At 38.7% G+C, this 27,064-nt stretch overlaps 1 protein-coding gene across 1 annotated transcript; it reads right to left on the bottom strand.

Annotated features, from left to right (window-relative positions):
- Positions 1 to 20: 20 nt before the first annotated feature.
- Positions 21 to 26,768, bottom strand: edaradd (EDAR-associated death domain). The gene is made up of 6 exons (XM_032553846.1): positions 26,538 to 26,768; positions 8,391 to 8,449; positions 8,013 to 8,055; positions 6,418 to 6,491; positions 3,195 to 3,243; positions 21 to 1,634 (listed from the first exon to the last, which is right to left on the bottom strand). Exons 1-6 carry the CDS (start codon positions 26,569 to 26,571, stop codon positions 1,246 to 1,248), a joined length of 648 nt encoding a protein of 215 aa, XP_032409737.1. The 5' UTR covers positions 26,572 to 26,768; the 3' UTR covers positions 21 to 1,245.
- Positions 26,769 to 27,064: the final 296 nt, after the last annotated feature.

Raw genomic sequence — 27,064 nt, 5'->3', positions numbered from 1 at the left:
AATAGCGAAACGACTCCAAAGGGATTTAAACATGTTTTATTCTCAAATATGGGCACAATGTCATTTAAAACATATTAAACATGAACACTGACCATTTTCAAGTGACTATATTGTTGTATATTCTGTGTTTACACACAGAATATACAACAATATAGCATTGGCTATGCCTGCGTGTACTTCATTCACTGAAAAAAATCCAACCAAATCTCCAGTCAGTGCTTTAACTTTTCACTTTTTTAATGTTAAGCTACTTAAAAGTACTGAGCTGTGATTTTAAAATTCGAATAAGTATGGAACTGTGATTTTTGTGCAGTTACTCCCTATTAAATGTAGTTTTACAACACGAGGAGGAGGAGAGGTTTTTAATCAAAGCAAGCAACGGGAAAGTATCAGGTATTTCCTGGTCTGGGAACCAGTATGTCAAACAGCCGGCCGCTTACACTCAGTCCTAACCATTCATGTAAAAAGTATTATTTCATAGGTCTGAGAGGAAGGCTGGAAGCCTGGAGAAAATCCATGCATTCACAATGCCTGCAGAGAGAATGGGCTGCACAGCTGAGGTTTTTATTATAGAATATGCTGCTGTGAGGTGACAATGCGAACCGCTACAACAACCAAACACCGGTGTTAAATCTGTGAATGGGACTGTTTGGTACTTCTCCAGCCCTTGTTTCACTGATGGCTAGCAGCAGTCCTTCCTGCCCACAGCATCACCACCCGCTGCAGCTCTTTGAAGATACTTGGATGATACAAGTTACGGCAACATTTAGTTTCCCTTTGGGACACGAAACAGTACTTCTGAATTTCATTGAATTGGCCGCGTTATGGTCGAAGCAAGTGTTGTGATACGAATCTCATTTATTGTCGTCTTCACTTCTCCTCAGCTACCCAGCAACACTTTTGATGAGCTGCATCGTGTGTTTGTTCTGACTTTACACTGGAAGAGGTGTGAACCGTCAGACAGCTCTCCAAAAGCATCGCTGAAGGATATGAATCACTCTGTTACCTACACATCGACGTTTCAGAATCACGTATTTACTATATTCAGTGTTACTGACCAGAAGACTGACACTCATTTTCCTTTTTCTGTTCATTATCTGTTTTCTTTTCAAAGGTTCATTTTCTAAGAATTTGCCTAAAAAATAAAAACACTTGTAGCTTGGATGACAAAAAATATAAAAGAGATCCAAAACATGTACACCCTGGGAGAAGAAACAAACAGATAAATATACATTCTTCAACTTATTAGTGAGTCTGCTGCCAACGTGACGGCCAGTCCTTTTCTATCCAGCTTTGCAGCAGCCGCAGCACGTCAATGCGCTGATAGATGCGGCACAGTTCGGTGAGCTCGGTGACCGTCTTCTGGTTGTAGCGCAGCAGGAACTCCTGGGTGGGGCTGTGAGACAGGGAGCCCTGGGTCCGATGCTCCAGCAGGGTGAGTTCGTCATAGCTCATTCCCCAGCGGCTCGCAAAGTTCTTCCAGTTTTTGATGGTGCAGTGGTTTGGGTCCAGCTTCAGCCGCAGCGAGTCCAGCAGGTCTTTGTCGTTCATGAGGTCGCTGATCTTGGGCGGGGGCGCCGGGCAGCAGCATTTTTCACAAGGGCTGGCGAGAATCTGCAGTTGTTTGGGACAGTCTGAGCACAAAAGGGACAAAAAGAGGAGCTCAGTTCAGAGACTGTGTGGAACCCAGCCTGTCTCTAACATCATGCTAACTAATATAGTAATCATTTCATTCATCATCACTGCCATAAGAGTCATAAGAGAAAAAAAATCCTGTGGTCCTCAGATCTTTGGATCATGTAAGTACAACTTCAGAAAACTGTAGTTTTAAATTCATTCAACCAGCCAGTTTCTGTAGGAATTACTGTAAGGAGCAGCAGCTGCCAATAAATGATTACAAATTATGGGGATACCTCCACAAAAGCAGATGTTGATCTTAAGTTTCATGTGTTTTTCTCTTAATTGCGTTAAAATAATGTAACATTTCAGAAAGTGTACGCACCGCTCAACACTGCCAGTTTGCTGCAGCTGCTGCGACTCTAATAGCAGAGCAGCAACTTCTTGTTAAAGGAAAACTGTATCCACCGTCATCGGTGGCCGTGCTAACTAGCCTGAGCTTTCACAGCAGGCTCTGGTGTGGTGAAGGAGGCTGTGAGCAGTGTGTACATGAGCATGATTGACACCACTAAGACCCTCCTCCTGGCTCTGATTGGTTGTTTCTGACAAAGGAGTGAAGTTGGGGAAAAGAGGACCTTGATTTCTCCCCCTCAGATTATCTGTATCATGTTCCACTTTGAAGAGACAGTGAGAGTTTTAATAAACATGTAAAAGACAGTTTTCTTTCTTTTAAGAAAATTACCTACTGGTTTAATAGATGACATAATTTATTTATTCTGGCTAATTGATTAAATATGTCATTAAATCATACAAAATACAAATTAATATTAGCTGATAATGGAGGGTTTCCATTAGTTTTCCTGTGTGCTCGTTGAAGAGATTTTAGAATAAGCCGACAACATATGCAGGAGATTACCATCCAGATTATGGAAGCTGGCATTCCATGTAGCATTTTGAAATAAACACTTCAGACAAAAATTGCAGTTTTAATGCTTAAATGGTTCTGCAATAATTACATGTGGCACATATTGTTCTATGTGTGTCAAACAGAGCACTTTGCTTTCAGACTGCAGGTTCACTGGTGATTCCAAGAGGCTCTAAAAGTAGAATGGAAAGCAGATCCTTTAGTTATTAGGCTCCAGCTTAACTCTCTCCTGCTACAGATGAATCGGTTGATCCTTTCTTTCAGTGTGTAATCTCGTCCCTGTCTTATACAGTCACTTGTTGAGGTCTTACTAACTTCCCGTGCTCTCTTTCTTCCTCCATCTTCACTTCAAAACCCACACAGTTTATCTGCACTTCTCTTCTACATGAATCCTCTAACGGAGCTACTGTCGTCGTTAACTTTTTACTTCACTTTACTTTTCCAACCCTAAAAATTGTCGATAACCTTTTTATTCAGTATGGATACTAAACCAAACTTGACTGTACGGTGTAATAACTAGGGGTTAATATTAAGGGCTGTATGACTGATTTGAATTGACATTTGTTGTAAATTGGCTTAAGAAGACATGTTGTGAATTAGTGCGAAAAAAATAAACTGAACTGAATTTAGTTAAAAAGAAAAAAAACTGTACCTGGTGAAGTAGATGTTGGGCAAGTGCAGTCCTCCATATCTTCAACTGGCTACAAGCACAGAACATACAGGTTACATTTATTCATACAGTCATTTCTACCTGTGCAGGGATCTTACACACTTGGCAAGAACAAAGGCTAAAATAATTATATATATATATATAAAAAAAAAACTGAATGCACTCCTCCCTGAAAAAGAGGTGGTTATCATTTTGGTTAATAACATAATTCATACAAGATAATTACAGGGTGATAATTATCTCTTTGAATCCATAAAGAGAAATCCTGTACTAGTGTGCAACAGATATTACCAACCGTTTAACCCATTAACCCATTTCAACTAATGTAATATATATATATATACATATATATATATCATTTATTTTTGTCAAATATTTGTATTTTTCTGTCATTTTACAGAAATCAGTTAGTTTTGTATTTAAAAAAAAAAAAGACACATTTTGTTGACGAATGATTTGAAAAAGCAACAAAAATAATACAAACTCCAAGGGACTGTACACATTTAATAGGAACTGTACATATGATGCATCTTAATGTAACACATGATTTGTGTGAAACAGTGCTGACAAGATTTGATCTGACGTAGATGATGTGCGACGCCACAACGCCTCCTCCACCTTGAAAGTTGCCTGAACGACGTTTCTTCCTCTGCACCTCGACACTGATCTTTTTTGATCGTGCCACCTGACAGGAGGACTAACAGCGGAAAGCCTTTGGCATTATTTAGGCGCACATGAACATAGTTACTTAAAAGTGTTATTAATAATCCCTCATATTGAAAAATCAGGAATCAGAAATGCCCAGTCTTAAGACAAATTAAGTGCGGTTACGTCTAAGTGACAATATTCGGAGCTGTAAATCTATTATATTTCATGTTGCTGTGCTTTGGATCAGACGCTACCTGGATGCTCCTGCAGTGAAACGTGTTAAAACAGGAACCCAGCGGTGCATTTTTAGTACATCAAGGCTCTGCTTCCATGTCCCCCGGGGGACAATATTTCATCAATACACATTTGTGAATGGTCAGATTTTCTTCCCCACTTTCAGCTGATGACTTCTTCTTCTTCTAAAAGCGTCTTACCATCAAAGCTCCCTTTGAGAAAGTTGCATACCATAGGCTGATGGAAGCTGTCTTTCTATCCTCAGAGCGGCTGCTCTGTTATTAGAGGAGCTTGCAGCTGCGCAGCAAACCAAAACCACAACCTGTTTGCTCACAGCACAGATTAAAGAGGAATTAAACGCTGCGCATCGTTCTCAGACCTAAAGAGGAAGGTGTGGTAGGTGCGTTCTTTTAGGGTGGGGGGAGGAAAAACTTTCCACCAACAATCCTAATTTGTCTAAATATTGACGGTTCAACGTGATAAAAAAAAAAAGAAAAAAAGACTGTCACGCTTGTAGATTCCTTAGTTCAAAAACATCTGGGAGCCACAGTCAGATGTTCTCATCATGAAGAAAATAAGAATATCACAACAACAGCAGGATACACTCATTGGATATAAATGAGAACGATTGAACAGTTTTCATTTAAGCCACGTGTGTCAAACTCAAGGCTCGTGGGCCAAATCCGGCCCTCCGTAGCTTTTGATGTGGCCCTCTAGATTCTAGACTAAACACTAAGTGTGCTGAAATATTATTTTAATCAATCAAATCAATGCAGTTTTTATCTTTTTACTGCCACATTGTGTAGTGCGGGTAGTGCTATCTGTGTTTTGGTACTGTGGTAGAGGTTGTGAGCTGTTGTTTTGTCTTCAAACATACACTACAAACAATAACGCATCAAATAATTTGGTTGATTAAATCATCCGAGTTTGAATGAAGCATGTTAGTTTGTGATGCTAAAAATGGTTCAGTTCAAGCAGCATTAACTACTGGCTCTTAGTAACATATCCAGCCTTAACATTGTCATTACAATTCTTCTGAAGATGATGATGGTTCTGTTCTTCTCATCCGTCCTGTGTGTTGTCCAGCAGAGAACAGTAAGGTGGATTCTATGCAAAAGTCCAGAGTGACGATTCTACACTCAGTGACAGTTTGAGGTGCCATGTCATCTCCTGGTTCTGGTCCACTTTTATGAAGTCTAGTCGACTCAGCAGGGTGTCCAGCACATTTTAGAGAACTCCATGCTTCCCTCTGCAGACAGACTTTATTTTCCAGCAGGACTTGGTTCCGACCCAAACTCCGAATAGTACCAGCAGCTGCTGCAGTGACCTTGGTGGTACGGAGCTTGATTGGCAAAGCAAGCTCCCCCGACCTTTAACCTCAAAGTATTGAACTAAACCTACTTTTCAGAAGGCTGACATTTCTTTTTGAAATATATATATTTTAAGTTGATCTTATGTAATATTCAAAATCTCCGAGACTGTGTAATTTGGGTTTTCGTTATGCATAAGCCATTACACTCAACGTTACAAAAATATTTTAACTCCATGTGTAATGAGTTTATATAATATACGAATTAAATTTTTCCGAAATGAGTGACAAAAAAAGTAATCTTTTTCACAATATTCCATTATTTTAGCTGAAAAAAAAAAACAAACAAAAAAACCCAAACTATATATATACATGTATATAAATCCCAGCACCATGATTTTCACACCTTCATCTTCACTGTTAGTGATTTTGGCATAAGAATGACCTTCTGACCTCTGAACATGGGTTAAGCATCCAAAGTGTTCAGACTAAGATCTCCAAGCATTTGACAGGCTGGTTGATTGTGTTTCGTTGTGGTTAGGTGATCATATTGACACTGCATGGTGCTTTATATAGGTTTTTATTTTTGCTAAGCCAGCTAGCCGAGTAGCATTGAGAACTCTCAACATGAACAAGACACCGCTGCACTTTTTAATCTCACGGCCAAAAGCAAAAGTTTTTTTCTTACGCCCACTCAAAGTTAGAACTTAAAACCGCACTCAACTGGCTGTTTATATAATGACTGAAATTCCTTTCATGACAACCTCCTTTCTAGTACAACGGCAGTTTTGCATGCTTTTTTTCCCCTTAGGACAGTCGGTTAGTTATTTTTTTCCTGTATCTGTCCTTACGCCTTTTGAATAATTGAGGTTTTTACAATGTGCTCTTTTTGTGTGCTAAACCCCGGTGCGATTGACTGTAACCCAAAGATAATATTTCAAATGGTAACATGATGCTGTCCTAGCAAATTAAGGCAAACACAGCTTAGAAAAAGAACGCCATGGTCCAACTGACCTGTCTGATCTTGTCTTGAGAGGAGGGGTGCAGGTACCCAGAGGCCATGGAGCTAAGATGTAGTGTCACAGCATCTGCCAGGCAAATATTACAGATCACACAGGATTAGATGTTTTCCTTGTATTGGCAGAGAGACATGTAAACAGTGGTCATTTCTAAAACTGTCTAACAACAGAGAATGTTCTTACTTCAAGGCTCTATTCAGAATCTCTTTTTCAGTTTGTAATTTCTGTTCCAGCAGATTGTGGGTCTTAAATAGCGTCTCACATACATGTTTTGATTGACTGATTGGGAGACAAAAATTTAGGCTTAAGAGAACTGGAACCTTTTTGGTAGAGATTTAAAAAAATTTTTTTTACCACGAATATCAAACCATCTAGCATTAAATGTCAAAGCTCATTCTTCTAATGTCTGAGCTTTACTTACCCTAATAGATCCAGCACATAAGCTTTAGCTCAAGTGGGGTTCTGTGAGCTCCTCAAGAACAGTCAGTATCTTACTAAAGAGCTTCTGTGGGTATCACTGTTGGTTTTTGACTTTGCAATAAGAGTTTCAAGGTCAAAAAAAGGTCATTTCTTGCAAATCTTGTCTGCATTGAGGCTCCGCCCACCTGGGAATGATTTTCATTTTTTTTTAAAGATGGGTTGTCGTATTCAGAAACACTCGTGTCCACATGCAACGTTTTCAGAAATGTTTTGAGAATCCTTAATGTGGTTCTGTAGGAGCTGCAGCATCACCATGTGACATGTGATCAGCCGTTATAGTTGTTGTTGTTATGTCTGACACGTTTGAGGCTATGGGTCCGGTGGGGGGAATGGGCTAATACGTTTTTGCAAAAGATACATTTTCATTTACACGCATGAACACATATTACTTTTTTTTTGTTTTTACATTCTGCCATGTTGATTGAAAGCACAGAATCTGCTTCATAGTCACTTCTCAAATATGTAGAAAGACAAATAAATGATTAATAAACAAATAAATATGTCTGTTTTATTTTTAATGATGTGGGGGAAAAAGCATTTAGCTGACAGAATTAGACAGCTCTCATCTGGAAGTGAATTTACAAAGTAGTCTGTCTTGATGCAACTAATTTTACTTCCAACTACTCATTTCCTAAACACATTTTTTTTGTTTTTGCTTTGTAACTCCTTACAGTCATATTCAATAAATTAGAATATGTATTCATTCGAGGCTCTTTTGTCGGATTAAAAGGACCATTTGAAAATAACTTTTAAGCAGGTATTAAACATATGCTTCCTTAATTCCACACGTCTGTTTTTAAAAATGTATCCTTTGTTTTTTATTGATCTGATGTAATATCCCAGTTTTAAATGTGACGTCTTCATTACCTGTGAGTGGAAAATCACCATGCTTAACAAAAATAAAGGCTTTCACATTTCCATCCAAGTGTAATTAATCCACTTGAAGTGTTTCACTTGGTGATAAAGTTCTTGAGATAAGCGAATTGACAGTAATATTTTTAATTTACTGAATGACTCTTTAGGGCTTTCGGTGCAGCACATTATATTCCCGACTAAAACTGTCCACACATGCTTAGCATAACACTCCAAATTTGTAAGAGCATTTATTACCGTGAGGATCTGTGACTTGGACAGGATAATTGGCCTCCAAGGACTGCAGGAGAGACAAGGACAAACACGACCACATTACATGTGAACAAAGCTGAGGCTAATTAAGGAAGAGAAGCTCTGCCTCGACTCTCGTGTACGCAGAGACGTAGAGCAGCCTGCCGTAACTTGCTCTGCGATGAGCCCTCTGGCAGCACAGTGTGTTCAGTTCTGGTACATTTCTTAGCAGATTACTGCAAGACTTTGCAAAGCTTTCTAATCGAGAACAATACATAATCATCACAAAACAGACTGGACAGGGAGCAAGTTGCAACAGTGGTATGGTTTACTGATGGCAGGAAGAAGATGAGGGGAAAGAAGAAAATCTGAAATACTCCTTACAAACTCTGCCACGAAGCTGGTGGTGTCCGTGTCCTCAACAGGCTCGGAAATGGCTCTGTCTGGAACAACAGAGAAAAAGAAAATAAGCATGTTCATTTAATCTCTAGTCATTTCAATAACTTTCTACAAAATGTCAAAGCATCACTTGTTCGAAACACAGGAAAACCACTTCCTGCAGTGGAGGACCATACATGATGTGTGCTTAATGTAGTTCAGAAGGCAGCCGAACTAAACAACAATTATTGGTAAGATGAACAGTGGGAGTTACTGTGCACACGTCAGCAGACCTCATTTGCTTAATCCACCAAGTGCCTTGGACTTCAGCAGAAATGTAAGAGATCCAAAGCAAAAAAAAACAAAAAAACCCAAAAAAACCCTGGGGAATTTTCAAAAACCCAGAGGTGTCTCGTTTCCATTCCAGATGATCGAAAAGCACCGATTTGAATGACATACCGTTCTGTTCCATGTTGCTTTGTTATGTTGCAAAAACACTGACATTGTACATGCGCACAACCCGTGAGGGTGGATTTAATCTAAAAGGCGAATATACAAATTCCCTGGATTAAAAAAAAAAAAGAAAAATACTCTTCAGCACGAAAATTACGACGAAAATAATAATAATTTAAAAAAAAAAATCAGATAACCTTGGTCCTTAAGAGGAATTTTACCAGCGACATTTGGGCAGGTATTGGGAGAGAAGTACAAAGGAACCTTTTCATCAACAGAAAATACCTGGAAGGGGCAATGTGGGCCTTCATCACTCCACGTCACTGTAAGTCATTGTATCCAAAGAGCTCCAAAATAAAGACCAGCCTTGGCCTTTCTTGAGTTACACTCACTGAGCAAGAAAAGGCTCATTTGAACAGAAACCTTCAATTAGGATTAAGTTATCAAATGTTTCCTACCTTCAGCTGTCCAGCTACAGACAGAGGAAAAAAAAACCAACAAGCTGAACACCAGTCAGATCAGCTAAAGTGATAGAATATAGACTGCTACATATCCACGCAATTCCAGTATCTGTTTTGACTACGAGGTTTCATGACATGAACATATCTGTTAGGACAGTCTGAAGCAAAATTACACAATTTATTTTTATTTCATCGTTTATTTCACAGGGCAGATACAATAAGCAGATCAAAACAATCTTAATACCTCCGTCACAGTGTTTACAGCCATGGCTAATTCACAACAGCTGCTCCTAGACAGCCCTTAAACAGTTCATTTAACTGAAAAGTGAAGATTAATGGTAAAAACAATAAAATACCGATCAGTTTATTATTAGTATTATTTTTTTTTACTGCTAATCTTAACTTTTCATTTAAAGAGATATTAAACGATGTCTTCAGACTACTTGCTCGTAACAACTACAATAAATGAGTACAGTTCTGGTTCGTCTTTAGCCAACTCCTAAGCCTGAAAATAAATATCTTCATGTCAGTTTTGGTCTTAAAATCAGATGGTAGTAAAATCAGATGCATTTATGCGTTTGGTAACAGTAGGAGAGGCCTTGTCTGTGCTGTGATGCAACGTGATTTGAGGAAAATTCAAAGAACGCATGCATTGCACTGCTGCCTAATGTAGTTTCTGATTAGTTTGAAACAAATAATATGACTGGTTTTATTTTTGTGTGTGTGGGAGATTGTCTTCATATGTTGATCAAATTTAAGTGGAAGATCTGCTTTTGAACCATCTGATTTTGGATGAGTCGATGGACGTCAGACGTACAGTTGGATAGTAATACCTCTGTTGCTTTGTCCGGAGACTCATCAGGTGCGTAAAAAAAAATGCATCATCTGCATACAGTTGACAGCTGGCACCTAACAATGCAAAGGTATGTTATTTATGAAGAGACTTAACAGCAACCGGCCAAGGTTAGAGGCTTGCGAGTTGCCCTTTTATATCTTCGAAACTGCAGATATGACTTGGTTTATTTTAGGGCACTAGGCCTCTAACTAACATACAAGATGTAAACCAGCTTATTGTCTCAGTTGAAAAGATAAAAATCAGATTTTAGATAAAAGCAAGCTATAGGTAACCAATTCAAATGCCTTCTGAAGGCCGATGAATCCAGAACCCATCAGATGCTGATCCAGGGAGCAGTTTTTCAGTAAAACAACCCAGTCCGAACCAAAACTGCTGCAGGTGGAGGAGCTGTCTGGGTCCCAAACGCTATCAGTTGTGCTACTACATTTTCACATCCTTGAGATAAGCCTGATGAAATTGATAGAGGGCGATAGTTCCACTGAGTCCTGACTTCCTGTTTTGAATGCTGGAATGATTACTGATTTTTTTTCCCAAAAACTAAGAAATACACAAGTCCTTATGGAAAGATTAACAAGATGCATCAATCATTTTAAATGAGTCATCAAGTGGTTGATTGCAGAGCAGTGAACTCGTTCGCTGAACGTTCTTTCAGCCTGTTCAGCAAATCGAAAATCAGGTCTGCTTGTGGAGATTTAAAGTCCAAGATAAGCCCACACTGATGCTCTTTAGAGACTAAAACACATCCCTGCTGTGCTCCGTTTGCCTTCTGTTGGATCAGGGGTGCTTTGTCTGTTGAACAAGAAAATACACCCAGTGCTCAGAGTGGTAACTGAATTATGTTTGTATTAGAAGTTCTTGGAAAATTGTCTTGAAAACCATTACAACCAGTAATTGATTCCATCCAAAGTTATTTGCTCATCAGATGCCTTTTTTTTGCTTAAGAAATCAATTTTGCATTTAGCTTCAATCGCCATAAGAGGAATATTTACTTATCAAACATAAACTAGTCAATAAATCAGCTCCAGATTTCCTTAATTTTTAGAGATTGACGATCGGTCAATACTTACATTAAAAACTAATCGTATTCACTGCTCTTATCTGCCTTAGCAAAGGTCTGATAATCAGTCAATTTCCCTGATTGGCAGATCAGATTCGCCCACCAGGTATCTGCATGTGCGCCGTTAACTATTCGGTCATTTGGGCTCTATAATCAAGCTTAAGACACACCAAGATATTCTTCCTAAATTTAAGATACTTTTTCCTCTTTCCAATGTGCCATCTGAACTGCATTTTAAAAACGCACTTGAATTCTAGTGGCTGAATTTCTTAAACTCCTTTATATTCCAGGTTTCTTTAAGTAAAGGTAGAAACTGTTGTACATTGTAATAATAAAAATTGTATGTGGATTTAATGATTCAGTCGATAAGAACTGCTCTCAGAATGTTCAAAAAATGTTTGCATCTAAATAATCTGATTCATATATGGAGTCATGTTGCATCACCCGTTCAACCTCCTTGTACGCAAAAACATGCCTTTGCCATCTACTGGTAATCAGACTAAAATATGTATTAATCACACTTGCAGTTGATTTCTAAATTTGGTAACATTTGTTAATGGGAAAGATGTCAGGAAGTGACTGCCAGAGTACATCAACACAGAAAAAGAAAGGTAAATCCCCACTGTCACATCCTCTTTAGGCAAACCCACACTAGTAGGAAATGTTGACAGTGATGCAGTTTGCTTCCACACGACTTTCACTATTGTCATCTTCAGAAAGAAACAAACCAACTGCGTCTTGAAATGTGCAACTGAAAAAGCAACCCTGCACACAACTGTTTAAATGTTTTTATGGCTTGTTTTAACAGCACACATTGTTTTTAATTGCACTTCTTGGCCTGTGCCTAATTCAAAGATTGCTCAAATTAGCCATGTGCTTACTTGTTTTAACTTGTTTAAAAATAATTCAACAAGGCTGTGTGCATTTTACTGGTACGTAAATACAGTATGTTACAGGAAAATGTAGCGTGCAAGCACGAAGTGAAAAATCTGAGTATATTTTTCTCTGTATCATGAGCTAGTTTTGCTTAAGTGATCTTTGATGGAGAGAGGAAATCCCTTCAGCTAAATTAGAATCACTTGGTCCAAAGCAAGATTTGCATGACATTAAAATTTGTCACTTGTCCATGTTCAGCTGGATTTGCCAAGCAGCTCCGTGAACAACATCGGGCAGTGTGGGCTCTCTGTGACAAAGCAGACGATGTATCCAGACTGTTAGGATAAACTCATAAAAAACACCTTCATGCTCGCAACAGGCGCTTACGAGGCATTTCAAACAATCACATACATGAATTTTGATACACTTTGTTAAAAATATTCAAATGATGCACATCCCCACTAATAAAGGCCGTCTTTGACAAACTACGGCGAGATGCTGTGAAAGCAGGGATGCCTGTAAATCAGAACATCGATCAACTAGTTCACACTTAAGTCATTGCTGCAGGCCACAAAAGTCTTACTTTCCAATCCAGTCATCATAGCATAATCGCTTTATTATCTTATGATACTGTGGAATACATTCTGTGGACTTTCCACACAATTGTGTTTTTCCACATTGGAGTGGGGAAGATACTGTTTGGTTTTATCTTGTGGGTCAATTCTTCATTATCCTGTAATGCGCTTTGAACTGCTGGGTGTTTTATAAATAAACTTGATTGATTGATTGGAATACATGTCGCAATATAAAAATCTAAAACATATACTCAATACTATTGACTTTGTGAGGAGAAAATGAATGAATTTGGAAGCATTTTCTGATCTTTGCTTAGCCCTCCCTTTAGGATCCACACCTGTGTATCAAGAAGAAAGAGTAGCCTTACGGCAAATGGAAGCTAATTAAATGAAATTCATCCTCCCCCACACCATGTGAAGAAGTTTGATTAGGTGGAACACCATACCACAAGTCCTAATCTGCTAAGAGAAGGTCATAGGTTTCAGATGTTATATGTTGTATAATTAAGATCTATCAAATCAGCTACACTTGCTCATAAAATACTTGTGTAAAGACATAATTTTAACGTTTCTTTTTCAGCTGTGTTTAGGCGGAGCTCGCGGCAGTTGTATTTCGTTCTGTGTCTGAAATCAAGAGATATGCACAAAAATCCATGAGCAAAATGAGGTCAGGGCAGATGAGAATGCAGTTGGAAGCCGTCATTTGGGACCGGTGAAATATCATCTCCGCTGCTCAGATATGAAGCTGTTACCATGTCACACAGCAACAGCTTAGATTTTTTACTATTCAGATTTGTTGCAAAACTAATTGCTACAGAAAATCCATCCTGTTCACAGCATCACTATCCACAACAACCATCCACACTACCGACAACGTCCTCAGTGATTTAATTTCTCTTGGAGTTAAGTATTTTCAAATTGAATTTGAATCGAAGTTTAGCAGCTTGAAAATAAACGGGTTCCACCAAAGAAGACGCTGGTTGGTTGAAGACAAAAAAGAGAAACTAAGTTGTAGTTCACGTCAAGCTGCTGAATAGAAAAAGCTGCTTTTTTCACGTTGTAGCAGATTTAGCAGAGAATGACATTTGACGGCTGATTTCAAGTCTAACCAGGATTAGAAATCTGCACCATGTATAGATCAGACAATTCATGACTTATTTCATTCTGATCAGTAAAAAGATTTGTGTTTCTGTTTTCGAGAATTTCTCTGTTGCTCCAACAGTAGGACTTTCTACCTGCCTCACACCTCTACACAATCTTTATGAATATTGATCTTTCCATTAGTAACATGTTTTCTCTATGGCTTTGTTTGGTCATTGTATGTTACACACCTGTCAAGTTTTGGACTTGAGTACACTGCTGTCGGAGCGGGGAGAGTAGAGGGTTTTGGCAAATATGGGAAACAACCGTAAGACTACCGACTACTGCTGAATGAGTGAGAGGTGACTACTGACAGAGCGGCATAATTACTGTAATACAGAAAATTTACAGGAAAATACTAATATGGGAGCACGCCAAGACAGAGGAGTAAAGTATGGTACTTTCCCGGCCAAAACGGGCGACTTGACAGGCATACGTATGTATAGTACAACTATACATCTTCAGAGAGCCACAAACAAAGACTTTGTATCACCATAACCACCATGTAAAACCTTGTATATGGCACATTTAGGTTTGGCCAGCCTATCTATATAAATAAAGTCTCTCTTTGATCAACTTGTTTCATTATGTACCGTGAAGAAAACAAGTATTTGATGCCCCACTAGCTTTAAAAGTATCATAAAATTATGATGTTCTTCTTTTTTTGAAATAAAAAAAGAAGAATGTCAAGAGACATATAATATCAAAAGAAGAACTGAGAAAATGACATCACATGGGAAATTAAAATGAATTTGAATTCCACTGAAGGAAATAAATATTTGGCCCTCTAGTAACACTGAATCATTTAGTACTTGGTGGCAAAACCCTTATTTTCAAGCACAGCAGTCAGACGTTTCCTGTAGTTTTTTTAAATAAAGTGTGCACACCCTTCAGGAGTAACTTTGGCCCACTCTTCTGTGCAGGTCATCTCCAAATCCTTAAGGTGTTCAGCCATTCGTTTGGAAACGCAAAGCTTTAGCTCCCTCCATAGATTTTCTGTCTCCACCAGACATCTTTGGTCTGGTGGAAATGTTGGAGTGTCACCGAGTCTGTTGGCAGGTGGCCTTTCATACAGGGGACAATTTGGGACAGGTGTCTCTCATGCAGGTAACAACATCACTAAGATCAGGGTGTGTCAGTGGTCTGTGGGAGCCAACATTAGTCATGGTTGTTAGGAGATCAAATATTTATTTCCCTCATCAAAATGCAAATTATTTTCTATTTAAATATCATTTAATTTTCTAGATTTTTAAAAAAATATTCCACCTCACATGAAGCTACCATAAAAATCATATACTGAGTACAAACTTTCAAAATCAGTTGTCTTCTCTTGATGTATGACCCATTTTCAGAAATATATTCAATGACCCTTGCAACATAAAACTCTTGGAATATTTTTTTTTTAAATTAACTGCATGACATTTGAAGAGTCAGGTTTCAAAGCTCAGAAGAGAACAGAAAAAAAAAAACACAGTTAAAGTTACTGATGATAGTCTTAATCTATCCCAAAACTTCAATTCAATAGCTCAAATTAAACTTACTTAGGCCGGGCTTACATGGCAATGATTTTCTTTTAGTTTAAGGCACCTAGTTATCAAATGTATGTTGTAGCCAAGATCAGTGGAGCATTGTTCAGCTTTACTGGGAATGCGAGAGCATGTACCTGCATGCTTTGGATGCAGTTCAAGAGATGAAATATAAACCACATCATAATTCATTGCTCAGGGCCGTAATTCCGTGCAGGTGAACCCAGCTTTTCACTGTTTTGACCACCCAAGTCTGCTATGAAAGAGCAGCCAAGTGGGCCCTTGCTTGACATGTGGTTGTTTCCACACATGAATGGAGGTGAATGGCATGCCAATACCTGACCCAGACCTCGGCAGTGTCTAGACTGAAAGGAGCTACAAACACACACACACACATGCACCCGCACCCACACACCACTTCCACAAAGTCAGTCAGCAGTGTGTCTCTAACAGTCAGAGTATTTGCTGGTGTGTTTATGTTTATACTATCTCTTTAGTCACATGTCACCTGATCAAAATAGATCACATACATAAAAAAAAAAAAAATACTCAAAGCAAAAAACAAGAAGGTACTTGTCAACACCCTGGAGCTCTACTTGTTTCTCGCATCTGCAAGACGGTCGGCTGGTAATACCGAGGCTTTAGATGAATACTTCCTGAAAGCATTTTTAAAAGACTTTCTTTAGCCATTCTTTACTTTCCGAGAGCTAAGAAACTGAAACTTGTAAATACATGCAATTTGTCAAATATGTTCCTAAGGAGGAATTAAAAATGGTAAGTGGTGTTTTGAAGTGGCTTGATGCTTTTAATCACAGTGAGGGTTGTAAGGTGTGGTAGCGCGAGGCCTGCAGAGACATGAAAATCAAAGACCTGCACTCATTCATCCAATCTGACACTTTGGTTTAGCAGCACAAGTTTCATCAGAAACTTAGCTCCACTGTTTTGGGTCGGAGGCAGAAGGTTTTCGCCAAAATGCTCAAAACTGTTTAATTTCATTCAAAATGCAAATCCTGTTGCATATCTGGTGTAAGAAACCAAGAATAAGATGGATTCCTTTGGTTGTAGCCCCTTTCACTTCATGGTCCCACAATAAAAACACATCTGCAAGCCCTCCTGTGTTACACCGACTCATTCTGGTTGTAGGCTGTGTGCTTTCAGAACATGCGGCAGGTTCCTGGAAAAAGGGGGAGTGGGTTATAACAGCAACATTAACCTGAGCATTATGCAAAATGAGCGTCAATGTTTCCCCTGGCTGAGCTCCACAGTCTTCATGGTGGCTGTCTAAACACTTTCAAGGTTTTTAATACGTGCATGCAGTACACATGCATAATCCTCAGCATGTTTTCATCTGAACCCAGTTCTGCTGGAAGTTTATTCCTGTTCAAAAGGAATCGTTCCACTAAACTCTGGTGAAGTAAACTGCATGATGTAAGCTTTCTTACAGTAGCCGTGTTTAAAATATAAATGTGCGCAACAGTTTGTTGATGTTCTGCTGATGTAAAAAAACAAAACAAAAAAACAACTTAATTTTGCAATTACAATGTTTCCATTAAATAAGAAATGCAATGAAAATCCCACGTGAATAAGTTTGTTGATGCAATAAGTCATAGATAATCACGGAGGTGATGGATGTAAATCGTTATATGAGATTATATTCAGACTTCAGACGTGGCACTAGCACTCATCATCTAGAAGCCAACAGAGGAGACACCGGCTGTAGTCAGTGGTTTTACAGAAGAGCTGTGGGTTCAACACTTTCAAATGACTCAACTTCTGATGAATTGAGTGAAGCTGTGAGATGAAGTCAGCTGCCCATTCCCCGAGGAATTAAACGCTTTGATGCTATATACAAACTAGAGTGACTCATGCGATGTGAAAAAAAGCCTTTCCATTGCAGTTTTGTGAAATACACCAGTTTCAATACAATATGATGGCGCAAAAACCTTATCAAAACACAATTTTAGTTTTTTTTCTTTTCTTTAAATTGCAGTGTTTCCATTAAGAAAATGTACTTTTATAATACCAGGTCTGGAGACCTGTCCAGGGTGTATCTTGCCCCTCCCCGGATGACCGGTGTAGACAGCCCCCCCCCAAGCAACAATATGGGAATAAGCGTGTTTACATGATGGATGGATGGTACTCCAATTTGTGCCATTTCAATGGAAACACAGATAGATATGCTACAGTCTGAATCATAATGGATGAGAAGACAACAGGCCGGGGTGGGGTGATCAAATCCTCTGTTTCAGCACATTTTGGCTGGTTGTAAAGGACACCTGCCCTCGCACTACACAGATCAAAAGTGAGATGTTGAGTTTTTGATCAGTTTTCAAAGTGAAACAGTGTCATAATAATATCTCACACATTCACATGAATGACATTTGTAAGCCACTTATAGTCCATTTATACAATTTCCCAAAAGTTAATGAAGTTTTAAAACACAGAACTATTTTAGAAAGGTTTGTGATTTTGCCAGCATCAAATGGGAAGTGTTTGGAATAGCTGCCAAAATCTATCCCTGGTTCAAAAGGAATTGGCCACCATTACTAATTTTACTAATTTGAATAAGCCACATATAAATATTAGTAGCCAAAATTCAATTTCAGTGGATTATTAGAACTTGGGACAATGTCCATGATCATTACGGGTAACTTAACTAGATCAGTGAAACAGGGTGTGGTATGTTATATTAGTGATTTATTATACATTCTGAGATTAGGTTCTGATGATACTCTGATATCAAACTGTCAGATACTTTATATTTTGGTCATGTTGAATCTGCTGCTGGTAGCACAGCTCTCTGTCCTGTCTTGGTATCTTAGTTTCCCTTTTCCTCAAATACTCAAAATCAACCAAGCTGTGTTCCTCCTTCCTCCTTCCATTACTGGTGTTTTTCACAGAACTGAACGCCGACCCTTAAGAAAAGAAATGTGCTGAAGACCTCCATAATAGAAATCAGATAAATATAACAAGTAATCACAACATCAACCTGTTTCATAGGTGTGTTGCTGTGTGAAACTGAATCTACAGAGAATCAGAATGTATATGGAATACACCAGAGTCATTTTTCTCAACTAAATGAAAATTTTTACATCTAACTGTACAAAACAAAGAAAATAAATTATGTTTTAAAAGTTGAACAAAAAGCCGTATTGAACTAGCAAAATCATTTCTATGCCACTTACAACAGTGATGTTAAAAAAAAAGCTATTGCACAGGCTGAACTGACATAAGAATACGCCGTAGCATGTATGGTTAAACCTAAACCAATATTTATAATAGCGTAAACATACTGTAGATAATCAATTAAAACAGAGAGGATAAACAATACAGAGGTGCATTGTACTTATATGTCATTTTTGTCCTGTTTATGTTTATTTATCCCACAAACGAGGAACATCTGCATTTTGTGTGACTTTATTTTTTCCAAAGTTATCACAGCAGGGCTTAACATTTAGTGGGTAACAACTGGCTGTGAACAAAGCAAATGACTCAGTTAGAGTCAGTCTGTGACAAAGGGGTCAATTCAAGGTAAACCTCTAGGCTGTAACGACCATGGACTGAGATGAGGAGCCAGGCTCAGAAAACCACAGCCAGGCAGAGAGAGATGAGGCTGTCACAAAACTCAGAAAACCTCGTGGTGAGGAATCCAACAAGTGAGCAGAGAAGCATCACAAGCGGCATTTCCAAGGACTAAGTGAACTCGAAGACAGGAGAGCAGCTAAAGATAGCTGAACCTGAGCCACAGCCACTAAAATCTAACACCAGTTCATATTCGGTTACATTTCGTGAAGAAATAAGCTATGCTCAGTGTCTTCTTCTGAGGTTTTCATGTTGTTTCCTGCAGTGGATCTTGGTGCAGCGCCTCCACAGGTGGCTTTAGTGCAGTGTGAAAGAGAACTATATCAGCTGAAAATTTAACAAATGTTGCAATTTTGGTCCCCAATGAACCAAATCTACTGAACTACCCAGTGTGAAAACACCCTAGGGTGCCAGAAATCCTTGAGCATTTCAATTTTAATATCCTATATCATTACAAATTAGTTTTACGTCTCCCAGAAATGGGAATTGACATTAAGTTTTGATAAAAAAAATAAATAAAAAAATTGACATACTGCCTTTACACAAGGATCTGGAGCAAATGTATCATTTACTATATTATAGATGTGAATGCTTTTTGTATTTATTTTAAACTAAACTATTAAGGACAAACTAAGATAGTAAGCAAACCCATAAGATTAGAACATTTTAAGATAAACTTTGAACTCTTTGATAGTTTGTGTTTAGAAAGCTGACTGTTAACCACGAGGGAAAACACGCCTATCTTTTTGAAACAGAAACGTTCTCTTAGTTGGAACCCAATTTCCAGAAAATGTTTGCCTACAGTTTTACAATTTGGGGTTGTCGTCCTCAACAATGTAATTGGACTGCCAACTAGCTCCATACTGGTCCAAACATGACTTTGGTTCTTTCTCCAGCAAATGACCCAGTGTACCAGTTTGCTAGCAATTGCTGCCAATAATGGCGTACAAAACTGAGAAACACCAAGCCTCTTGTGGCTTTAGAAACTTCCAGAGACACTTTCTACATACGTGGCAAGGGTGTTTTCCAAATTAAAGATATCAAATCTATTTTTATGGAAGCAGATGAAAAGAAAAACTGGAACCAAAATAGACCAATCCAAAATGCTGGGGCACGGCTTTGTGAAGAAATTTGAGGTTTTATTACAAGTACAGAGAAAATGTCGGGCTTGTTTAGTTCAAATAAGCCATAATAATGATGCTTGAACCCCCCTCTGACCTGTAAGTTCACTTACAGGTGGTTTTCAAGCTCTGTGTTGAATTACAGGCAGTCATTCTCTGCAGTGGGCGTTATTTGTCACCATATGCTAGATGGGTGGTCTAAAAATATTTGCTACCATGACCCCTGAAATACAAGTTACGTCAATGTGTAGTAAACCAAAAAAAAAAAAAAAAAAGTTGACAAAATGCTCAGATTATCATCTACAGAGGTGTGAGTTGACTCTCTCCATGATTCCACAGACAGAGCTGCAAGGTGTGAAAGCGTCACTGAGTTTTAACTTACATGTCAGTGCAGGTGTGGTTTCACTCAGCTTTGGTGCAAAAATAAGTGTTAAAAAAAAAAACACGTACATGTCCTCTTGTAGATTTAATACAGACAGTAATTGTTGAAGGAGCTGCTGTTCATGCTTGGATCACTTTGGACTGCACCTGCAACACCTGCTAACCTGAAGTATGATTAAGAACATGGTGATTATGGTGATCATCCAACTTCAAACACAAGACCGTAAGTTGCTCAGGTAACGATGGGCAGGAAAACAAAGTTGGCAATGCCTGAACCAACAGGAGGTAATCAACCTCTGCGGTATACTGGTAGAGCACAGGGCAGGAAATTGTTGGGTTTTTTTTTTAAGAGAAGACAGCAGCTGATAAATATAAACCTCGTTAGAATTTGTGCAGACAACTGAAAATAGTACAAGTGACTTTCAGACAATTACCTGGCTTTGACACAAATACACAATATAAAGAAAGGTTTTCATTTGTACCGTTTCTTGCAAGCAAGCACGTAAAAAGTAGGAATGTGAGATATAAACAGTATACCATCGAAACAACAGAAATTTGGCTTATGATAGAGAGGTGCAGTCTATCCGGTAACTGTGGTAATACTTGTTGATGACGGCATGCATCAGAACAGAAGAAGCGGAAAGCAGCATTGCTGAAAGCGCAAAGGAAGCGCTCATTAAAAAGGCATGTGCAAGACGTAAATTATCTGGACCTGGTTCAGGTTTAACCTCCCGCGGTCTTAGCGCGACGCTCAGAAGAAGCGCGGCCGATGTCACGGTCAGACAGTGAGGAAAACAGGGATAAAATGCAGGGGTAAAGCAGGCTGGGTCCAATGGACCTCCATCAGTCTTATCACGATGCTCAGGAGGAGCACGGCAAATGTCACAGTCGGGCGGGGTGACGATCTGATGGTCTTTCCGAAACAACGAAAAGAAAATGTTGTAAAAGCGCATGTAGGCTCAGTGAGACCCCGCACAGGGTAAAAAAACTTGCGAGGTCTAAATGACTCTGTCTGTTAAGACCGAAAAAGGGTTAAACTGTCAGACCAGGAGCAAAAAAAAAATTATTTGCAAAGTGTGTGGAAGATAAGAAATACTAGCACTTTGTTTTACCACCTTGAAACAAAGCATGTGTAACTCTCTACAAGTTCCAGTCACAACACTGGGAAGAAAAGGCAGGATTCTACGCAGACATCCATCACATTACTGTAAAGTTGTTGTGTTTCTATATAGAGAAATATATTTGATTTATTTACGTATGTTTGATTTAACCCGGGAGTCATCATTGAGATTAAGCTGCTGCCTATCATAAAAAAAACAGTTAAACATTTCGAACTGCTCCCATGTCCGTAATGGTAGAACATTACACAAAACTGAGTGTAAAACGAGTTTTAACTCTATTGCAAGTTTTATACAAATCGTATTGTGATATATATCATTACCTCCACCCATCACAATATGTAGTGATATGAATTTTATGCCATGTCGCACATCCCTAGTAGAAAGCGTCCTCACAATTAGATGATGCCAAAGGGTGACACTGATCAATATTCATAGCACTGTTATAAACATTATACAATAGCTGGGCAGAAAAAGAAAATCAGCAGCAGAAAGAAGGTCACACACATCTTTAGCTTTTGGACCATTTTTAGCTTTGATCAATCCATCAATCAATCAAATTTTATTTGTATAGCACTTTCCAACAACAAAGCATTTCAAAGGGTTTCACCTCATAAAAACACAGACGTACAAAGTCATAGAACACAGTCAGCAACTGAAACGTTACATTTTGTCAAGTGTCATCGATACACGTCAGATTACTGATTAATGTTTCATTGACTATGTTTCAAAAGCAACACTAAAGGTAGGTTTAGAGTTTTTAGTCTAGATTCAAAGGCACACAGTGTTTCAGCTCTTTTGCAGTTTTCTGGAAGTTTATTCCAGATTTGATTACAGCACACATTCGCTATGACATTGTTTATAAAAAGCTTATGTTCGATTATGTGAATGAGTAATTGACCTTGGAGTTAGCCGCATCCTCACACAGTGAGCAGCAATCACGTCAATTTGTTTGCTTTCTCTTTTTGTTCTTTTGGCACGAGACATTGATATGGTGTGTGTGTTGTTTTTGTTGTGTTTTTATTGAGACTTGTAGTAATATTAATTACTCATTGGGACATGAATAAAGATCTAAGTCACAAGATTCATTTCCCTCCATTACTGGATATGTTTTTTTCAAAGTTTTTGTAATGATGATGGGAGAGTCTGACCTCCGACCCTTCCACAGTACACCGCAAAGATTCTCAATGGGGTTAAGGTCTGAACTGTGTGATGAAGCTGATGTCTGATGAACCCTGAACCATCCACTCCATTTGAGCCCTGATGAGTCCTGGCATTGTCATCCTGGAATATCCGCAACTACAACAACTATCCGACTACTCCTACCAAAACCACCACCACCAACAATAATAATCAGTTTGTATGAACTAAACTAATTCCCAAATATAATTCCCAGCAGACATATTTATTGTTCAAAGTTAAATACATGAAAAATGTGTCTCTATATAGAAACACAATAACTTTAATGTAATGGATGTCTGCGTGGAATCCTGCCTTTTTTTTCTATGTTGTGACTGGAACTTGTAGATAGTTGTGCTGTTTGGCATTGCTGGAATTATAGCACATGCTTCGTTTTAGGGTGGCAAAACATAATGCTTGTATTTCCTTTCTTCCATGAATTGCAGAATACATTTTTCTGCTCCTGGTTTCACTGTTTAACCCTCCTGTGGTCTTAAGATACAGAGCCATTAAAACCACACAAGTTTTTTACTCTGCCCAGTCCAAGGTTTTTTTCTATGTGGTTTCTGAAGACTGTCACCCCACCCTATGGCGCTTAGTCGTTGTCCGACCATGACATTTTCTATGCTCCTCCTGAGCATCACACTAAGACGGCGGGAACCGGGAGGGTTAAGAAACGGGGTCCTTTGGACACAGCGAGCTTTACTATGTGCGAGTCCCAATGGGCTTGCACTGACTTCGTCTGCGCTTTTACCACTTGGTTTCCCGCTGTCTGACCATGACATCTACTGCGGTCGTCGTGTGCATCGTGCTAAGACCGCCAGGTCCAGATAATTTATGCTTTTGCACCTGTCTTTTTAATGAGGTTTACCTTTAGGCTCTCAGCCATGGTGCTTCCCACTTGCTCTGTTTTGATGGCAGCCGGTTACGTCATCAACAAACATTACTGCGGTTAGCCGGTAGACTACAGATCTCCATCGTAGACCGAATGTCTACAGTTTCCATCATATACCGTCTATACCGCTCATGCCTAGTCTGGTGTCCTGCTTAGTTGTGACACTCTCCCAGAGCGAGACATTAGCTGATGCAGAACCTAACGTTCGATGACATTCTTTTCCCTTCTTCAGTTTTCCATTCTTTCAGTGTTTAACCTCATCTCTCTCAGACAGGAGGTTTCACTGTGACTAACGGTATGTACTCTCCTTGATCCTACAACGTTGGAAACCAGCTCAGAGCTTTTCCGTTTGGCTTCGTTTCTCTCGTAGATGAAGCCACTAAAGAAGTAATAACCGTCAGCTTTTTACGTTTCTTCAAAATAGAAAGTATTCCTGGATCAGAACTTCTGTGTTTTTTGGTGTGCCTGCTTTGTCATCATAAATCCCCAGTCGGCTGTGGCCAATTTTGGTTCCCACTGAGCCAGGCTCTGCTGGAGGTTTCTTAATGTTAAAGGAAAGTTTTTCTTTTGTTGTCATTACATGCATGCTCAGTAAGAAGGATTGCTGTAAAGTCAACGACAAAATGTTGCAACATGTTGATCCATAAGGAGTGAATGATGCAAGTCAATGGCTAACTGGAATCTGCAGGGTCTTAAGACAGAAAACTATGAACTAATCTGAATAATAAACTGAACTTGACCGCGTTGTTTGATAACTCTGAATTGTTTTGAATTGCATGTACTTTATTTGGAATTTGTCTGCAAGAATGACTTAAATTGGCTTTCTCTTTTTTCAAAATGCCTTAGGAGGACTTATGTAGGGTTCTATAGAGAAACTGATTCAGAATGTAAAATAAACCTCAGTATCGCTTCAATTAGTAACAACTTAAAGTGAGAGGCATCAAGTCCTGCTGAACTGAGCTGACCAAAATTTTGTCATGCAAATGAAGAATAGAAAAGGAGAGCTCTTCTTAATTGTAGTTGATTCATTTATATATCAGTGATACTTCAGAAGAGGGACAAAACAGGTCCTATGGATAAAGCACAAAATTTGAATAAAATATACACAAAATATAATTTTTTTAAATATCTGACTAAACTAACCTGGGCCATGTGAGCACAACAATGTATGTTTTCCTGGTGTTTGCTCAATATTTTGCATTTTAAACATTGTAGTAGGTGGATGGTGTCTTTAAAATCCTTTATCCTGGAGCAGAACTCAATACATTATAATAGTTTAAAACAATTAAAGAAATACTAAGATAATATATTATGTCAATTAAGTATAAGTATTCAAATAAATAATTATAAAAGTGTCAATACATTTAATTAAAAATCATTTTTATATCTCTTCCAAGTTTTTGTCAACACCGTCAGACATAAAAAGAATGTAAAAAAATCAGGCATTATTGGGGGCATCAGAACTTCTGAGGACCCCATGACCTCTTCCTTCCTCTTCCTTTGCTATCAGGGTTAGGCAGCTCCAGTTAGCTCATGTTATTCTTTAGTTTTTCTTCTGTTTTATTCCTACGTTGTTCGTCACAACCATAATGTGTCAACACCATAACTGACAATTTACAAAACGTTGATGAAATTTTGTGAAATAAATGATTAATTTTAGTATACCGTAAAGATTTCATGGACCTGATGAGCCACAATATGACCTCCTTCAGAATAACATCATATAAATTCAGGTAGTTTGGCATTTTGTCAACTCCATCAGAGTTTTTAACTGACAGTCTGACTCTTTCAGTGATAGTGTTGACAAATCTCACTTAAATGTGCAGTTAATTCATTTTAATGTATTTCACATAAATAACATTACTTCACATGTATCAAGTGTTTCTTTTTACTCACTAGTTTGTCACCACCTTCGTTTCTGCGTCAACTCCGTCAGATGGACTTTATGTTGTTTCTGGTTTTAAATAATATTTCTTTTGTTTCCTGAGAAGCATTTGTCTGTAAAACTGAGTAAAAATATCACTAATTGGGTCATTAAAAAATAAAATAATTTATACTTATTTTTTGTCAGATGGTGTTGACAGAGTTCTGGGTCAGGTCCATTAAAAATGTAATTTTCTAAAACATGTTGCAACTGGGAGTCTGCGCCTCGGCATCTTTACATTTCCAAACCATTATTTGTCATAAATGAATACATAAGCTTGAGGAATAATTAAAATTTGAGGGGGGGAGGGAGGGGGATTAAACCCATTTCGTCCCACTTCTCAAGAATCACTGATATATATTTATATATATAAACTAGATGATACCACCCAAGTCCTTCCGCATAATAAAATCAGCTAATAAAACAGGAAGTAATAGTGTCTGGTCGCCTACGGGATGACAACTCATTCTGCGTGAGTCTGTTCGTCCTCCTGTGTGGCTGGACACCGCATCACTGGTGTGTGGTTGAACTGCGTAGATCTGTTTCCACTCAGCAGGATGCAAGAAGGTCACAGTGAGAGAACAGCTTCAGCAGACGTCTAATTTGATAGCACTAATACCTGGACAAAGGTCAGTGGGTTTCCCCACTTTCTGAAGGAGGAAATTTATTCAGACTGGAAACTTTCTTGGTTGGAGTGAGTCAAACCCTGCCCGCTGATTTACTTCCACATCTGCTGGCTTCCGACCACATTTCACGAAAAAAAATGATAACTAATAAGTATTAACAGTTTATTATTGTGGTAAAACAAAGCAAACTAGTATAAACATACTAGTAAGTTGAACTTAACTGCATCGTTTGACACACAACTTTAAGAAGATGGAAACGATGAGCAGCATAGATGTGCGGAGAGTCTCGTGCTGATAAGAGTCACTATTACTCAAAAAATAACATAAAACTCTTCGCAAGCGACAGACTGCGTAAGGTGACAAGAACAAAGCAGGGTACTCACCAAACGGCTCCTTACACGCCATTAAACTGCTCATCTTTTAAGACTAAGAGGTCTTCAAGCAGAGGAATAACTGAAGCTGGAGTGAAACTCTTCTCTCAGAATGATGCCTCAAAAAAAAAAAAAAAAACAACAAAAAAAAAAAAACACTCCGATATTCTTCACTGGAAACGCAGAGGAAGCAGCCGAGCCAGCCAAGCGGCGGCGTCTCTCCGGAATGAGGTGAGACGCCTCTGTGGAGACAGGTTACCGCAATTAATGCTGCCTTCACGTACCCCTCGTCATTTTAACACTCGCCCCCCGCCCCCCGTAAGGTTCGCGCCCAAACGTTCCGTTCACTACGACGATTAACGGAACGTCTGCTATCCTTCACCTGTCTTTCAGGTAAAAGATAGCAGACATTGTGCATTTAATTTCTTCAAAGCACATCAGATTAATGAGAAGGTAGATATGATTTAAGCTACTCGTTATGCTCTCTTTTTGATTTCCTGCACCCGGTCACAGTTGCAGATTTCCAACTATATCATTTA

The sequence above is a fragment of the Xiphophorus hellerii genome, chromosome 22 (genome assembly GCF_003331165.1).
Source record: "Xiphophorus hellerii strain 12219 chromosome 22, Xiphophorus_hellerii-4.1, whole genome shotgun sequence".
In the NCBI taxonomy this organism is placed as follows: Eukaryota; Metazoa; Chordata; class Actinopteri; order Cyprinodontiformes; family Poeciliidae; genus Xiphophorus; species Xiphophorus hellerii.
Note: the sequence above shows the minus strand (reverse complement) of the source record. Positions and strands in the feature narration are given on the sequence as shown.

Coding starts and splice junctions, on each gene's coding strand:
- edaradd (XM_032553846.1), bottom strand. CDS start 26,571: ATGAGCAGTTTAATGGCGTGTAAGGAGCCGTTTG. Junction 8,056..8,390: donor CCAGCTTCGTGGCAGAGTTT/GTAAGGAGTATT, acceptor TCTCTCCTGCAG/TCCTTGGAGGCCAATTATCC. Junction 6,492..8,012: donor CCAAGTCACAGATCCTCACG/GTAATAAATGCT, acceptor TTTGCCTGGCAG/ATGCTGTGACACTACATCTT.